The sequence below is a fragment of the Plecotus auritus genome, assembly GCF_963455305.1.
Source record: "Plecotus auritus genome assembly, chromosome: 9".
In the NCBI taxonomy this organism is placed as follows: domain Eukaryota; kingdom Metazoa; phylum Chordata; class Mammalia; order Chiroptera; family Vespertilionidae; genus Plecotus; species Plecotus auritus.
In genome coordinates, this window is record NC_137783.1 from 7,192,631 (window position 1) to 7,211,024 (window position 18,394).

Below are 18,394 nucleotides of genomic sequence, written 5' to 3' on the forward strand. Positions count from 1 at the left end.
TTCTTCATAAGTATTTTAATGACCGCCTGGCGTTGCATAAAAGGGCAGGTCTGTTTGACTCCTGCCAGCTCACCCTGATAGGTTAGTGGTTCCCCAGAGCACTGTATTGAGACTTTCTAAACCAGTGGTCGGCAAACTCATTCGTCAACAGAGCCAAATATCAACAGTACAACGATTGAAATTTCTTTGGAGAGCCAAATTTTTTAAACTTAAACTTCTTCTAACGCCACTTCTTCAAAATAGACTCGCCCAGGCCATGGTATTTTGTGGAAGAGCCACACTCAAGGGGCCAAAGAGCCGCATGTGGCTTACGAGCCGCAGTTTGCCGACCACTGTTCTAAACCATGTTTGAGCTGAGCTAGATGGAGGGAAATGATTGGGAACATTTGCCATGAGTTTGAACAAGGAGTGAGTGGATTGGCCCCTGTGTCATTAGTGGTCCTTATTTATTTGTTTTTTTGGTGTGTTTTTTTACCATCTCTAACTTGGCTGTTCTGTTGAATTTTTTACTTATCAGTGACTCAGCATTGCACAGCATTAGCGTAATTTTTTTTCAAATTTAGAATTATATTTACTCAGATTATTATTTTTAAATTGAGCTCACTGGAATAAATAGAGCTTTGACATTTTATGGTTCTCGAGGTACACAGCTAAGATGTTTTCCAAGAGGGAAAATTTGAAGAGGTCACATTAAAAGAACCCAAAAGGGTAACAGTGCTCAGTTAGGGCCACCAACAAGGAAGGAGCGTGCTGGTTTCATCGCACACCTGCTACCGGTGCGCATTGTTTACAGTTAGAGTTCAGTGAGCAGTGGGAAGAGATTGTGTTCATTTAACTTGAGTTTTTGTGAATATTAACAAGACTTTTATTCTATTATTTTTTATTGTAAATTATTTAGTCCTGTCTTTCATTTATCTGGTCTTAGTGATTTGTAAAAATGCTCCATAATAAAAGTATGAATTAATCAGCAATGCAGATATTTCCTTAGACTTCTCTAAGTCTATTTATTTAATTTTAAATGTTTTTCTTTAGATTGTTCTCTTGATCATTTATCTTTTTTAAATAACTAAATAACAATATAATTATTTTCTTTTACTGTTTACATATATTTAATTTGCTATAGTTAGCATGGGTCAAAATAGGGCTTTCTTCAAAAGAACTTACTAGTTTCCAGCGCACTTGTTAAATGTTAATTTCCCATCTATTTTTGTGGACTTCTTTTTTATATGTCTACTTATTACTACCCACAGTTCTCTTCTTGGTCCAGTGTATCATCTTAACAAATGCTATTCCACCAAGTCTCTTCCCTCCAAATGCCCCCCACTCAGAATTCAATATATATTTAATTTAATTGGTCTCCATGATTTTCCTAATGGATTGTTTCCTTCCCTCACAGAGTGGGTTCAGATGGCTCCAACTCTATTTTCTAAATTTATTCCAAATATTCTCCCTCCGGCGGTGGAATCTGAACTTTCTGAATATGCTGCTCAAGATCAGAAACTTCAAAGAGAACTGATGCAGAATGGTTTTATGAGGCAAGTTTTTTTCCCTTTGTGACAGAATAACGTCAGTTTCCTTAGGCCAGTTTGGCTTGGCAGGGGAGGGATGCCAAGGTTCTTAGACGGAAATAACTGTACAAGAGTCAGGCTGTTCCCGGGAGAGGTAGGCTACCTACGTCTGCAATGTTGAGACTGGGTTTTGATTTTACGGAAGCTGCTCTTCACTAAATGGATTTTGAAGAAGGAATTTCTCACTGGGTGGGCAGTTACCTGGGCAGCCTCCAAGAGCTCTTCAAACTTTGATCCTCATATTCTGAACATTTGGAAAAGCATTATAGGAATTTTATGATCAGTTATAGGTACTTTTATGACCAAACTAGTATAAAGAGGCTTTAGATTCTCTTTCTTATTTTCACTTTTGCCCTAAATTCTAGTTGTTTCTTCTTAAAAAAGAAGGTATCTCTTTAATGTTGCCAGATGTTTATCTTCCTTGGTTTTGACATATACACTTTGCTAATTTCTCTAAAATGTACAATTCAGTATCATGACTATAACCCAGAAAATCTTGCGAAGTGTATCTTTTCAACTACAATAAATTATATAAAAACTTTGTGATTCCCTATGGGAAAATACCGTATATGTTACCACATCACTGAAGGGTGCATAATACCTTGTATTTTCAGTATCCTTACTCTTACATTTTTATTTTTTTATTTTATTTTTTTAAAATATATATATATATTTTTATTTTTTATTTATTTATCTTTTATTTATTTTTATTTTTTTTTAATATTTTATTGATTTTTTACAGAGAGGAAAGGAGAGGGATAGAGAGTTAGAAACATCGATGAGAGAGAAACATCGATCAGCTGCCTCCTGCACACCTCCTACTGGGGATGTGCCAGCAACCAAGGTACGTGCCCTTGACCGGAATCGAACCTGGGACCTTTCAGTCTGCAGGCCGACGCTCTATCCACTGAGCCAAACCGGTTTCGGCTTAAAATATATTTTATTGATTTTTTACAGAGAGGAAGGAAGAGGGATAGAGAGTTAGAAACATCGATGAGAGAGAAACATCGACCAGCTGCCTCCTGCACACCTCCTACTGGGGATGTGCCCGCAACCAACTTACATGCCCTTGACCGGAATCGAACCTGGGACCTTTCAGTCCGCAGGCCGACGCTCTATCCACTGAGCCAAACCGGTTTTGGCACTCTTACATTTTTATATATCTTCTTTTATTTGGATCCATGGCATTAAAGCAAGAAAGTTGTGGAAAGGAAGACAGCTGGTTTCCTCATTAGGCATAGTGGTGTCCACACGTAGTGGTAAGTTGATCATTGAGGCCAAATTAAATCTCAGAATATTGGTCTTGACCAAGACCACTGTTACCAAGTCTGTGGTTTCAGCACAGGTTAGGAAATAAAGCAGATAATCTGTTGACCCATGGGTTGGCATTTTCCCCATTTTGTCCTGGTGGCATCTATGCCCATGTGGTAGTGGGGGCGCTGTGTAATCACTGTCAGTTTTCACTGGAAAGGCTCAATGAAGCTGTATGGCTAGAGAGGCCTCTACACCCCACTTTCTTATAGCAAGTTAGGGAAGGAAAGGCCAGTGGGAATGGATTGTAAACAGCTAGTTTCTTTCTCTGATACTCAGTGGTCACGTGTTTCCTGACATTAACTGTAACATTTCTAACAGCAGTATTATTTTCATACACGGAATGAGGCCATTTAATGCCATAGTAGTTTTACCTATTCATTTTCGAAGAGCTAATATATTTGTATGGTTCAAAAATCAAAATGAGGATAAAAAATACACACTCTGAGAGGTTTGTCCCCCTCTCTCTCCAAATCTACTCCCACCCCATTAGGTAATTATTTTTTTAAAAATTTCTTACGATTCCTTCCAGTGTTTTTCTTAATGTACAAAAAATACAAAATATGTTTTGATTTTTATTCATTTCTTACACATTTGATTGTGTAAATATACTACAACTTATTTAACCAGTCCCCAGTAGATGGCAACTTGAATTATTTCCAGCCTTTTGCTATCGCAGAGAATGCTGCAATGAATAGCCTTGTCCATGTATAATTCTATTCCTGTTGTAGGTATATCTGGAGAGTGAATGTCCATAAGTAAAAGCAGTTGTAATTTTGATTAATATTGCCAAGTTGCCCTCCATAGGGGATTGTCTGTTTTGCATATGTACCAGCTGAGTTTGAAAGTGCCTGTTCTTCATGGCCTTGCATGTGAAGTATGTTGTTAAACTTTGGGATTTTTGCCAACCTCACAGGGTTGGTTTAATTTGCATTTCTTGTTAAGGGTGAGGCTGAGCATAGTTTCATGTTTCTATTTTTCTGTAAACTGCCTGTTCATGTCCTTTTTTCATTTTTCTATTTGATTATTATTGTTTTTTCTTAGTTTCTAGAAGCTCTTTCTATAGTGAAAAGATTGATTCTTTGCCTGAGATAAGACTTTATTTTTTTGTTTGTCTTTTGATTTACTTATGGTGTTGGTTTTTCTTTTTAATTTTAAGTTATGGAGAAGCTTTTATTTATTTTTGTGTAACTAACTTTGTCAGGTTTTGTCTTTTTCTGGCTCACGTGTTTTGAATTCTAGTTAAAGGTTTTTCCTTACGTATTTTAAAATAAATACAGAATAATCTGAGTATACCTTTTATGTTTCCCCTTTCTCCTCCCCACGCCACCCCCCGTAATATGAGGGGGGAAATCACCATAAATTTGAAGTCTTTTATGCTTATATTCATGTTTTAGTGAATGTTTGCTTTTAATTTTAGAGACGAACTTACTGGTGTCTTTAACAAACAGCCTTCTGAAAGCTTTTATCTCTGTGAAGCAGTTTAGGAAGTAAGCTCTTGTGAACTTCTCTGAACACCTTGAACTTACCTTTCCGAGCAGTGGGGGCAACTCTTTAAACACATCCAGAGACATTTCCTAACCCTAATTTTGGAACTGGAATAAGACAGTAGGTTGCAGGACTGTAAAGTTTGCTGGGGATAAGTAACTGACTCCATAAAGAGCTTTATGCAACATTGCCCTTGTTGTACATGGACTAACATGGCACTCTTTGCCAAGGCCAAGTTGATCATATTCAGTGAAGTGCCTTGGAGTTGAGTTTGGATTTTTTGTTTCTCTTAGTGGAATTCTTTCATACACCTTCTGCCTGAAATTTTTAAATGTTAGTTTTCCAAGAGGTGATGAAATTAAAATGTTTTATTTCACAGACTGAATTGGGCCATGTCTAGAATTAAGTTAGCAGTTGGTTATACATTTACTGTGAGACTTAAGGTTTGCCTCATAAATTATTCTGAGGAATGCTTAGCACAGAGGAGGCCCTGCCCAAGCCGACATTCTTGGACTCACTCCGCCCCGCTGCTGAGCTGGCCCAGCCCGGCAGAAAGGATGTGCCTCACCCTGCACGTAGCCGCTGGGAGCGAGTCTGCCTGCACTTCAGCTCTTGTTCCACGTTTTGCCCCGCCAGCTGTGATGCCTTCCTTGATCAGTATTTGGCTAGAATTGTTTTAGAAGAAATTGTACCCACCGATGCAAAAAAACAATAACAAAAAACAAAGCATATAGTACAGGCTATCTTAACAAGAATTCTGTTATTGGCTATTCTGATATGAGCGGTCATTTTATGGTTTACTAGAGGCCCGATGAACAAAATTCGTGCAAGTGGCTCAGCCCGTCGCAGCCCCTGCTGCCTCCTGGCCCTGCGGCCCCACCCATTGGTTGTTCCGGAAGGTTGTTCCACCATCTGGTCTAATTAGCATATTAGCTCTTTATTATATAGGATAGGATGCCTTATCAACCACAATTCCTGTTCAGCTTTGCAAACTATTTTTTCATTTAAGATTATGTTCCACTTACATGATGTATGGAGTCCTGAATAGGCAGTACACAGCTTTAATGTGGGTGGCACAGAGTAAGTCTTTGAAATATTTTGAAATAATGTGTGAGGGTTGTAAATATATCCTCTTTTGCATTTAATGGGCAGTTTCTCATTTGAGCTGGAGTTATGTGAAAGATATTCAGGTGCATGGAAATACAATGTGGACTTACTTCAAAGCTAGAATGAACAAATAAGCTGAGAGCAACATTTCCTTTTTACCTGTTTCCTGCATAATTGCATTGATTATTGTCAGGGAAGACAGACCGGTGTCTGTTGTTGTCATATTGCATTATAGAAGATAAGCTCATTTGGGAACGTCTAACGTACATGCCCTGAGATGGAGTATCTCATTCAAACCAGCCTGTGGTCCTCTTCATAGTGGCTGCTCGATAGCTTTTAAGGGCAAACAAAATGGACTTTCTGAGTAATTGGTACCTGGATTTCTGAAACAAATAGAGCCTTATAGGTAGGGGTATTGGTGGTCTTCTGGCTGAGAGGGTTACTCTAGATTGGAGCTTTTCCCTTTAGGAGCAGGGTCTGGTTTGGAGCGCAGCTCATAGCTTTCCCTGCTGGCCACGTTAGATAATGTCTTCGGCAGCCTTTCTACTACCTTCCTTTCCCCTGTCAGTCTCACATCTGTATTTTTCTCCTGTTATTTCCTGCATGTTCAGTTTTTATTTGGCATTTGGGGGCTGGAAATGTGAGGTTCCAGATATGAAAGTCTACATTTTCCTTTTGATCAGCTTTAACCTGTTTGTTTCAAGAATATTTGGTGAATACTGCTGTGACAATACTAGTGTAAATAGTAATAATATAAGACACTCAGCTGGCTTGTATAGTGTTCACAACAGAGATCTTTGAAAAGTGGCATTAGAATATCTGTTCTAACATCCAGATTTCTCTAAGCTGCCTGAGGCTGGTACATGCTAAACGCTGTGCACATTTTCCTCTAAATGCCCAGCCCGGAGGAAAACAAGGGGCCTTTCATTGTGCTTTCTTTCGGCCAGTCATTAAGACTCCTCACCCAGCCTCGCAGGAGGTTTTCTTTTCCCTAGTCTTGAGCAAAAACCGGAGAAAGAAAATGGGAAATTACTTAGGCTTTTACGTAAGATCACTCTGGCTCTTGTCTGGACTAAGATTGTTCAGAAGCAGAAAATAATTAACTTGAGCTAGCCTTTTAATAATCTGTAGAGGCTATTTATGAATTATTTACTAACTTGTTAATTCAGCAGATACTTGTTTCCTACTATGTGCTAGACACTGTTCTGGGGTACTGGGTGAACAAGGCAACGAAGTCCCTGTTTCTACAGAGCTTGTGCTTCAGTGTAGAGAGGTAAATAATAAACATGTAAACAATTTATTCCAAATAGTAAGTGTTAGGAAGAAAATGGAACCGAGTGTGGGAGAGAGAATGAGTGACCAGGGCTTGTGTGAGGGGCATTCCAGCTAACCTGGTAATGTCATGCCTTCCAGGGAGGAGACATTCCAGCTAGGGAAGTGGTGCTCAGGAGACAGCCATTGGCTAACTAGGGGAAGAGTATTGCAGGCAGAGAAAATAGCAAGTACAAAAGGCCAGCGTGTCTAAGGGGCAGAAAGAGCCAGAGTGGCTGAAGTGAGCAGAGCTAGGTAAGGAGGATGGAGCGGTAGACAGGGCCAGATCTCACAGGGCTGGGGAGTGAATGTGAATTGATTTTTAACTGTAATGGAAACCCACTGAAGGGCTTTAATCAGAGGCATGAAATAATCTTATTTGTGCTTTTACATAAGATCACTCTGGCTCTTGTCTGGACTAATAGTAAGACTTGCAGTTGTGTAGGGGAGAGATGATAGTGTCTTGGGTTGTCGCTGTGGAGTAGATGAGTGTTGGTTTATTTTGGATTATGTTTCCAGAGTGAGGGAAAGAGGGGAATCAAGGATGAGCTGGATTCTGGCCTGAGGAATTGGGTGGATGTTCATTTATTGAGGAAGACTGAGAGAGGAATGGAGTCAGCAGCGTTCATCTTGGCCAGGCTACATTGGCAATATGTGTAAATTATTGGTGATGATGAGGCCTTCGGACCTGCGTCTGATGTGCAGAGCTGGAGATGGAAATCTGGGACCAATTGGGTATAGGTAGTATTTCAAGTCACAGCACCTGTATGGTTAGTGTTGTAGACTAGGGAGAACATACAAAGAAAAGTGGCCAAGGACAGAGTATTGGCCAGAGTTAAAAGCTGGTGAATTGGTTGTTATTACTCATGGCTTTGATATTTTAGTCATTTGTCTGAATTATTGTCTGAGAAACTAGAGAGACGAAAATAGCATTTATGGGTAGCATAGGACCTGATCAGAACCTATGATTTTTAATCTCTAAAGTGGAACTAGAATTTCTTCGGTGTTTGAAGATGAACTCATTAATGTGTGTAAAGGTTCATGTTCTTCTATTGCTAGAAGGGTATTCATATTCATTATTAATGAGATTCTGAGATTTTTCAAAAGCTTTAAGCAGTTTTCAGTTTCATAATAGAGCTTTTTAGGGTAAGATTTTGAATTATCCTTTCTATTTCATATTTGAAATTTGCCCTAGTATAAGGTCACGAGGGATGTTGATAAACCCAGGTTAGTCTTCAAAGACATTTTGTCTGAACTTTCTAGAACCCAGTATAAACTATCTTTGTAGATAATCTCTCCTTCACTTAATAGCCTTCTATATTTAAAAGACAGCACCATTTAGCTAAGAATAGTCAGTTACTATGTAAGTTTGACATGTGTTAAAATAGGTTGTTGGTTTAGAATGGAAATGTCTGCTGTACTTCCATTATCAATTATGTCAATCCATTTCTCCTGTCGGTATGTGAAGATGTCAGTCAGTTCTGCTGACTCACTCTTCCTTTTTTAATCCCCAGAGGTGACCAGTCCCGGAAGAGAGCTGGGGATGAGCTGGCTTATAGTAAGTAATGTGTTCCTTACCGTCTTTGATGTTTTGTGATGTAGATGGGCACCGGCAGTGGCCATGCAGTGAGAATAGTGATACCCATAGGGGCTCATTAGGCACTGTACGTGACCAAGGACAGACTATTCTGCAAGCTGTGCCCAGATGAGGTCCAGCTGCTGCTGGTGGTTCTCAGGCATTTGTCAAGAGGCCGCCAGATTCTGTAGTCGCCTGGAGTGGGACAGTGACCCAGCTTCAGCTCCTGATGATCTAGCCCCCCTTTCACTCCGCTCAAAGCCACTTTTTCAAAAACCTCCTTTTGGGCGATTGGGAGAGGGGTGAGGACTATGTGCATAGGCAGGTCCTACCATTGTTAAGTGCTATCTGCTATTCATACTCTTTCCTGTTCTGATGATTTTTTTCAGACAGCTCCTCAGCATGTGCGAGTTCCAGAGGGTACAGATAGTGACTGTGTTGAATGTACTTTCCTTCCTGCCACAAGGACACACTGGAGCTGCAGAGACTTTTCCGAGCACAGCGGGTCCTGCACTCAGGCGCTCTCACAAGGCTGCTCTCGGAAGAGGATGTCGGACTTCTTTGATTTGTAATTTTAAAAAACAAAACAAAATTTTAACAAAAAAACCTGTCAGTTGCTGCTAGACTCGGGGATGATTTTGAAATGGGACAATCTTTTAATGAAATCTATTAATCCATGAGGAACAGGCATCTTGAAAAGTGACCGTTGCTAAGTGAAATCTGGCAGCCCAAATCAGCAGCTTCCTCCAAAAATATAAGAGCAGAAGCATTTTTTAAGCACTGTTTTATTCATTTGTGGACTTGGCACTCGGCATATTCAGTTCACACATCAAGATACATTTAGCTTTAAAATCAAGCAGATCATTACAATACAGTATTTTTCACCCCTAACCAAAACAAACTCCTTTAAAAGAGTTGGTCTTTGTTTAGATTTAGAAAGTCTTGTGAAAGGAAAATGCTAATTCTGCTTTTGCTATCCCTTCTCACCCATTAGTTCACAACTTTTTTCTACTCTGTGCCTTGAGCTTCGTGCACTTTGCAACTCTGTGACCATGTTGTCAAACTCACAGATGCTTCCTGAAAAAGCTTATGGTATCATGGATTAACCCTCCAAGGTGTCAGGATTGGCTTCATAGCAGGATGCTGAGTGAGTGGGAAAACGAAACGTCACTTATTGGACAGATTGCCCCCGCTTCACCACGGCATATTCATGTTAATGTCAGGGACCAACTCTTACAGAACATTTCCATTCCCTCTGTCACTTAACATGATTTCACCAGCTGCTGTAGTATTGGCATCACGCTAGTCCAGGCGTGGCCAGCACTTCAGCAATAAAGCTCCCCTTTCAATGTTGTAAACATTGTATCTAAGTCTGAAGAGAAGTAGCACTGCTGTGTTCGAGGCCCCCTTCCAGCTGTGGCCAAGCTGTGTTTTGTTTTTCTACACGCACAGTGCTACTTAGTTGTTTAGACTGAAGCTTATTCTAGCTGTTCTTGAAAGGCAAAGAAAAATAGGAAGATGTGGCAAATGGGAAAAAATTTTGTTCTCAATTCTGCTTCACTCTAAATTGAGCATTATGCTTGAGTCTATTAGGCTATGTCAGACTAATGGTCACCTCTTCAGAGAACTTGAAGCAGAAAAAGAAGACATTAGGGATACTGTCACACTTCTGACTTGCAGGATTTTTTTTAGAGTTGCCTCTGCCAATTCAGTTGGTCCTTTTTTTAGGGGGTGGGAGAGAGAGAAGTGTGATCTTAGGAACAAGTAAGTCATCTAATAGAAGTCCTCTGTGTAAAATTATTACTCAGAAAAGTAAAAGTAAAGGTGGTCAGATTTTTATTTTTCTAAGTACTCGTCAACCAGAGTTGATAGATTTTGTGGAGGACTTGAGTTAGACTCATTCTGTGAGTATTTTGTATTGTATTGCTGAACACTGAATTACTGTAAGAATATATACGGACTCTACCTATGACCTGAATAGTTTGATTTGCTGCACCAGTAACATTCTAGTATCAAGGAAAAATTCCATTTTACCATGAAGGCCAACTTTTACTTTCTCAATGGACTGCTTGTTGCAGGCTTATAAATAACACCTGCAATTAAAGTCTCTCCTGAGTGGTTTTAATAATACTTCTGCAGGAATAAAATTGGATTTTTAAAACAAATGTTGATAGGTTCTTCAGTAATTTAATAATATACCCAAATGCTTTTCTGGGAGAGACTATTGTTTGGCCAACAACAGAACTTTCCCTATAAAAGCATTGTATTATGATGTGAATTGGCATTAAAACTTTTGGATGTTTTTGCATTATTAAGTTAATGGAGAAATATTTTATATTGTCTTCTTTTTATTATTATAATATATGTGTAAACAAAAAGTGGGCAGAGTAAAGTCTGCGAAACTTAGTTTCTCTAAAGTTTTGGGCAGTGACTGTAGCCAGCTCCGGGTCAGGGTTGGTCCTGCAAAGCCAGAGGGAAGGCCCTGTAGGAGGAATCTACACATTCTCCTGGCGCACGTGACCTGTCGTTTCTCATTTTCACCCCCGAGGTACATTGCAGTATGAAGAACCCATTTCTTTAGTTCAAGCCAAAGTTGACCTTGCTTATTTAGTTGGGGTTCTTAGCTAAATTCTTAGTTTGCAACACGAGAAGAAATAAGATTTGTCCTCCATTTTTGTTTTGATGAAGCATTGTTTGCCAGAAAGTATTTTCTCATGTTTACCTATATTCTTGCCAGTATAGTATATAGTTTCTCCACCCAGTTGACTTTTGTGGGGCCCAAGTCAGAAAATTGTACATGCAGGTCGATTGTCAACAAGTTGATTTGGCTAAATTGACTAGTGTGTGTGTGCAGCCTAAATCTAAACCCTCCAAAAGAAAGCCAGTCCAATCACATTGAAGTCATGGCATGAAAAAGTGTAAATAGATGATAATGGTTTTGAGAGACGGTACTTACTTTAAAGTTGGCTCAAATCTTCAGTAACTGTCATTTGATGCCCTCTGTTGTCACAGCTGTACCCTAGCCCAGCAGCTACTTTGTTTCTTGTGGGGCAGAAAGCAAACCCTGACACATATAGTTCTTATGTAGAATCCGTGAGAAGAAATACCAACCTGGATGCAGGAGTTGTGCGTTATTACATTTTATATTGTTCCTGTCCCTTTTACAAGTTTGAGGCAGCTCCCCTCCATTTCTTTGGGGTGCAGGATGAAAACCTATTGGTGAGTAAGAGAGATTGCAGAAGAATGGATGCCCACGGCTGTGACCACTGCACATGTGTCCCCAGCACTGCAGCCCCCTCAGGCTGCCAGTCCCCCTGTTCCATGCTTCCCGTCGGGTTGCCGATTTGCACACATAAAGTATTCCTCAGGAAGAGTTTGCACATACATCACCTTGCAATATTCTGTACTGACTGCATAGGGATTTGAGTGTCCTTCAGCACAAAGAGGACTTGGGAGTGGCGGTCAGTGCACACGCGCTAGCAGAGGTACGGTGATCCAGCGGACACGATGGTTTCTGCAGGCATGAAGTGAGCAGGAGCACTTGTATCCTAGTCTTTCATAAACCCGTTTACTCTCCCAGGGTAACCTTCCAGGTTGTTCGTCATCTTATGGAGGCTGGCTGTAATTTCATCTGTATTTACTCTGTTTTATTACAATTATTTTCATGATTATCATGCAAGAGTTATTGCCCTTAAGCCAAAAGTCAATCTACCTAATAAAAGAGTAACCTGCTAATTGACTGTACCTCCCCGACACCCAACAGCCAATCAGGAGTGACTATGCAAATTAACCCAACAAAGATGGTGGGTTAATTTGCATGCACGGGCGCTGAGCGACCAGGGGCAGAGCAGGGCCATGGCGACGACACAGGCATTCCGCACCGCCACCAGCCGCTCTGGGCCTCTGGGCAGCGTGGGAAGGTGGAAAGGCGGCTCCAGCCAGAGCGAAGGCGGTGCCGGTAGCCAGGGGAAGGAAGGCCCATTCTTGCACGAATCTTCGTGCATTGGGCCTCTAGTTGTTTAATAAGCAGCTATTGTTAAAATAACTGAACATTGTTTTAGGAATATACACTAATCTGAGATACTAAAAAACCTTACAACTAAAAAACCAACACAAGATAACCCACGTTAGCTATCCAGTCACTGTTTGGATGTTTTCAGTTGATTTTTTTATGGTGTCTCATTGAGTTTCAGAGTATTATGTTTACTTTACTCCAAGTCTAGGCCTCTTAAGGGGGCTTTGAAATTTAAGATCAGAATGTGAATTCTGTGACTGACACCTGTAAGAGATTGGACCGTTTTTGTTGTGTTACTGTTTTCAATGTGATTGCATAAGATGAAGTTTATGTTTATCAGAAGTTAAAATAGAGGTCATAGTAGTTCCTGGAGAAATGGATTTCTTATTATTTTTATTACCTTGTTGAAATTTGCCTCAAAGTAGGTTTACCGTTGTTTGTGTGGAAAATACTACCATAATTAATACTACAGTAATTAATTACAAAGAAATTCTTTCGCATACTCACAACTGTAAACCTGCTTTTGCCCCACCCTGTATGTGAAAGAACCCCTATTATTTTCCAAGGAAAATAATTTCTCATCTGTCCCTGCTGTTTATGAACTAAGTCATTGACATGTTCCCTCCTCCACTGGCCAAGCCCCTGTTTTGAGCCTCTTTCCACAGCCGAGTGGCACAAGTGCATATACTATTTCTGCTTGTGTTGATGTGGCTGTGGGAGAATTACAGAAAATGCTGATCAGAGGCACATTAAGACCCTGTACCCTTGCTGGTTGGGAATTATCTTCATTTCTGGTTGGACTGGGTTGTTTAGGAAAATGTTAACAGCTTACAATTCTGGGAAATTTATAGTGTGGCTCTGGGGCGGATTCTGTGGTTTGAAAAAATAAATATTTTGTATTGATTCCCACATGTCATTTTAATTTCGTGACTGTGTACTAAATGCACTAAGACTGTGGCTGTTCTCCTAGAAGGGCACGTTTTGTTGAACAGATGGCAGTGTAATTGCTGTCATTAGTCCTGTTGGTCACTGTTACAGCCATGCAGTCCAGGGGAGATTATTCACATGTGAAGTGGTGGGGAGATGTGGCTGGAAACGGAATGCTAATGATGAATGGAAGGTCAAGGCAGACAGGAGGCTTTGTCGCCCACCAGCATGGCCAGAGCAAGGGTGAAGCATTGCCATCTAGTCCCTGGTGGTGCTTGTTTGTGGGAAAGCATGGTAGAGCTTAGAACAAGATGTCCTGCCCATCAGCTCTTACAGATCCAAGCAAAACAAAATGGTGGGTGAAACTCCCATTGACCGCGTTTCAAAGCCACCCACTTGGGTTCCGACCTTTAACTCTTGGTTGCTTTGAATCAGTCCTTGTGTGTTAGGGTGTGTAGACTGTCACTCTAAAGCATTGTGGTTAATGAAATCTTGTACAGATGTCCTTGGCCTTGTTCTACTGATACATGGTTCACTGGAACTTTGTTATAGTATAGAACTTCATGATTTTTTGCTCACAGTACATTCATCATGCCTCCTAAGTGATAACCACACTCAGCACACGTCTGTTCTGCCATGTTCATTAGCCTGCAGTGAGTGTCCATCTTGACCTCTCTACCAGTGATGAAAAACAATGTGTATTTAACTATATACATATATAGTATATATACAGATGTGCATATATATGTAGCTTTTCTTTTTTAGACACTGGATACATTGTGGACTTTTAATCAAAACTTCTGATTGTTTTTTTTTGCATTGATTATACCGTGCTTTTTAAAAAATAAGCCTTTGTGTTTTCTTGCTATGAAATCGGTTATTTCCCCTAAGGTTTCTTGAAATCTTACAATTTTATTTCTCTCGCTGTCCCTTTGCAAGTATCCTTTCCTAGTCTTCTCAGAATGCCGATTCTTATCCTCTTTTTGAATAACCAGAGCTGTGCTGTAATGGTATCTACTTTCTGATGACCACACAGAGCCGGATTTGGTGGCTTTACATTTTCTTTTTCTCTTTTCACCTGACATTTTCCCCCAAATAGGGAGCTGTTCAAAAAGTCCTCTCTTCTATTAGCATTTTTTTTTTAACGGAGCATGAAACTTTTCTACTAGAACCAGTTTTTAGTATATATTTATCTTCTCAATTGGCCTATTTAGCAATAATCCAAAATTCTAAAACATTTGAATTTCAAAAAACATGATATAGTAGTAAGAATATTACATATATAATCTGAGAACAAAAGTTTAGTCTCAACTAGTTGTGTATGTTCTTGGGTAGGTTATTTTTCTGAACTTAAGTTTCTCCATATTAATATTAAACCCACTCCCCCCGCCCCAGATTGCTAGTGATAGGGCCTCTATATATGGCAATGGGCTTAATTTTCCAGAAGGATATGACGATTCTTAGCTTAAGTATGCACCTAAGTGACTAATAATGCTAGTATACCTCAAAATATATATAAAGAAAAAAATGACCACAACTACAGGGAGAAATAGAGTAATCTACCAACATAACGGGCATTTTAACACACGTTCCTCATAATTGATAGATCATGCAGAAGATAAAATCAATAATCATTAAGAGCATAGATTTAAATAGCATAGTTATTAAATTTGATCTGATATATATATATATATCTATCCCATTGCAACCTCTAGTAAGAAAATAAGCATTTTTGAAAAACAAATCTAACATTGTATTTAAAATATAACAAATAACCAAATTGGATTTATCTCAGAAATGCAAATTGGTTAGTCTTAGGAAATCAATTAATGTGACTCATCTATTAATGGATTAACATTGCATGATCAGATTGTCTATGAAAATCCAAAGAGCCTGCGAGGCAAATTAGAAGACTTGAGAGTTTATCAAAATTGCTAGAAGAAAAGCAATATGCAAATCACCAGCTACAGGCACTAATGGCTTTAAACTTTTTAAACATAATTAAATAAAATTTATAGTAGGAACAAAATATAAAGTACCTAAGAATGAATTTTAATAAAAGGTGTAAGCCTTTTAATGTGAAAATGATTATTTAAAAAAACCACCTTTACTGACCTAAATGTATGGAGAGACTGTGATGGATAAGATCATGTAGGTCTCAACTCTGTCTACAAATTGGGTAATAAATTAATGCAATTCCAATAAGTAATCTCAATGGTTTTCATTGTGGTACTTGACAAGTTGTTCCTAAAATATAAATGGAAGAACAAAGGACCAAGGATATCCAAGACATTCCTAAAAAAGAGTGAAAGGAAACTAGCACTCTCCTCAACTGTAAAACCTAACATCAAATATAGTGATTAAAACAATGCGGAAATAGTACAGAGATTACCAGTAGATGAGTAAACAGGAAGAAAGGGCGCGGAAACTGATCCACATGTGTACAGGAACTTGATTATAAAAAATATATATTTTACTGATTTTCCACAGAGAGGAAGCGAGTGGGACAGAGAGAAACATCGATCAGCTGCCTCCTGCACACCCCCTACTGGGGATGTGCCCGCAACCAAGGTACATGCCCTTGACCAGAATCGAACCTGGGATCCCTCAGTCTGCAGTCTGACACTATCCACTGAGCCAAACCGGTTAGGGCGGAACTTGATTTTTAAAAGGACAGCCATCACTGCAGAACAATGTGTGTGGGAGGCGGGGAGATGGGTGATTTATAAATGGGGCACCAGTAATTCTTCACAAACGAAAAGAACAAATTGGACCTCTACCTTCCACCAGGCTTAAAAATCAGGTGGATTAGAGGATTACATAGGAAACTTAAATTTATAAAACTTTTACAAGGCAATAGAGAAGCAAATAATAGATTCAAAGTAATTTGGCTACATTGATAGTATTTTGGTTTACCAAACATGCCACAGAGTGAAAAAATGAGCCCACATGAATAGGATACAGATCATCACATACGGACATAACCGAGAGCACCTGCATGCAGATCTGACGTAAGCAGTGTGGGGAGAAATGAGCAGATAACAAGCAGGCATTTCATAGAAGACAGGGAAATGGCTCATAAACATGAAACGATGTCCGACTTCATCAGTTGCACATTGAAATGCATATTGAAACCATAAATACCACTTTCTAGCCACCAAATTGGCAGCAACTAAAATGTTAGAAAATATCAACAATTGGAGAGATTGTGCCAACAGGAACTTACATCTGCTGCTGTGGGCGTGTCGATTGGCACCTCCCGCTTCGGAGAACAGTATTATCTATGACGTTGGACACAGGCATAGCTTACAGCCCAGGATTTATGCTATTAAGAGAAACTCGTGTGTTGTATACACCCAGGACACCTGTAGGGAGTGGTCACAACACCATTATTTGTAATAACCAAAAAGAAGGGAAGAAGAAAGCCAAACGCCATCTACGGTATAATGAGCGAATGAAGTATATGTGCGCAGTGGAACCCTATGGGGCAGTCAGGGCAGCAGAGCTTTGTACACCAGCACAGGTGAATCTCAGATCACGGTGAGTAAAAGAATCATGTCGGAAAAATACAGTCAGCATGGACACCTTTGCTCAAAGTTCCAAAACAGGAAAAACTATTGGTTCAGGATTCATAAACAGTAAAAGTAAAGAAAAGAATTAACAGCATTCAAGATCATGGTTTCCCTGGGGGGGGGGGTGTGGGGTGGGGAGTTGAGCTGTAGTGCACTGGGGCCTCTAAGCACTTGATAATTGGAACATTATGACACGTCAGTTCTTGAATTAATGTCGTGCATTCAGGGCAGAGCCAAAACAAATGCCAGCGAGTTTTAACATAAATTAAAAACCCACCATGTACATTTGAAACTAAGGTAATATGTCAGTTTTACCTCAAAAAAATCAGAAACCTAAATGCCCAACAACAGGGATTGATTAGATTGTAGTGCGCCCCTATAATGGTGGCAGTAAATGGTCTCGTAGAAGATTGCATAAGGAACTTACTGGATGAAGGAATGCACAGAATGGCTTTTCAAAAAAAAAATAATAATAATAGTTGTTTTAAACAAATATATATGACTTTAAAAAACCATATGGAAATATAAACATGAAAGTAGGAAAATCTTCATTTAAAGGGAATTAAAGGAACTTGGCTGTACCAAAAACAAAAGAATAATGTTTTTAAAAGAAAAATTAATTTTTTACACTGGTGCAAAAATAGACATGTTAATGGAAAATAGTTTTAAAAATAGACCCAAATACTTCTAAGAGTACATTAAAGATGGCTTTTTGAAATAATTGCAGCCATGATGGATTATTCAGTTAAAAGCATTAGCATAACTGGAGAAAATTAAATTGATTTCCAATTGTACCATTCACCAAAGCCAATTAAGTTATAAAAAGCTAGAAGACAACATAGTTAATATTTTCTTGGGGCTGGAGAAGTTTGTTCCATGTATACACACGCAATGACAAACAGAAGTCTGCATAAACCAGTCACCTGACCACATGCCTCTGAGTGCTGCCCCCAGCATGTATGTGTATGTATGTGTACATAGACCTTTTAAAATCAGTGTCTATGTACTATGCTAATACATGTAAGAAAACAAAAAAGACGAGGTTAAATGTTTTAAAATATTTTTGTGTGTGTTTATGGTTAAAAAAATACCTTTTGCTCTTTCTAAAAAATTTTTCTTTTAGTGAGAGCTATATGATTAAAAATGCCTCATTATTGCTCTAGCCCAGTGGTTGGCAAGCTCATTAGTCAACAGAGTGGCAAACCGCGGCTCACGAGCCGCATGTGACTCGCGAGCCACAGTTTGCTGACCACTGTTCTAGCCCGTTTGGCTCAGTGGATAGAACATCGGCCTGTGGACTGAAGGGTCTCAGGTTCAAATCCAGTCAAGGGCACATGCCCAGGTTGCGGGCTCGATCCCCAGCAGGAGGGAGAGGGGGTGTGCAGGAGAGGCAGCTGATCAATGATTCTCTCTCATTGCTGTTTCTCCCTCTCCCTTCCTCTCTGAAATCAAATACCTACTAGTATATGCCTCATTATTTTTGCAACTCCTGGTTTTAACACTTTATGATAAAAACAAT

General features: G+C 39.5%; 1 protein-coding gene across 1 annotated transcript in view; it reads left to right on the forward strand.

Annotated features, from left to right (window-relative positions):
• The window catches only part of CACUL1 (CDK2 associated cullin domain 1), a 48,207-nt gene extending 34,056 nt beyond the window's left edge, over window positions 1-14,151 (forward strand). Inside the window, exons 7-9 of the mRNA XM_080640468.1 lie at window positions 1,397-1,535; window positions 8,300-8,343; window positions 8,751-14,151. Coding sequence (XP_080496594.1) covers window positions 1,397-1,535; window positions 8,300-8,343; window positions 8,751-8,791 — 224 coding nt within the window. The 3' untranslated portion in view covers window positions 8,792-14,151. The remainder of the gene's footprint in view (window positions 1-1,396; window positions 1,536-8,299; window positions 8,344-8,750) is intronic.
• The last annotated feature ends 4,243 nt before the right edge of the window (window positions 14,152-18,394 follow it).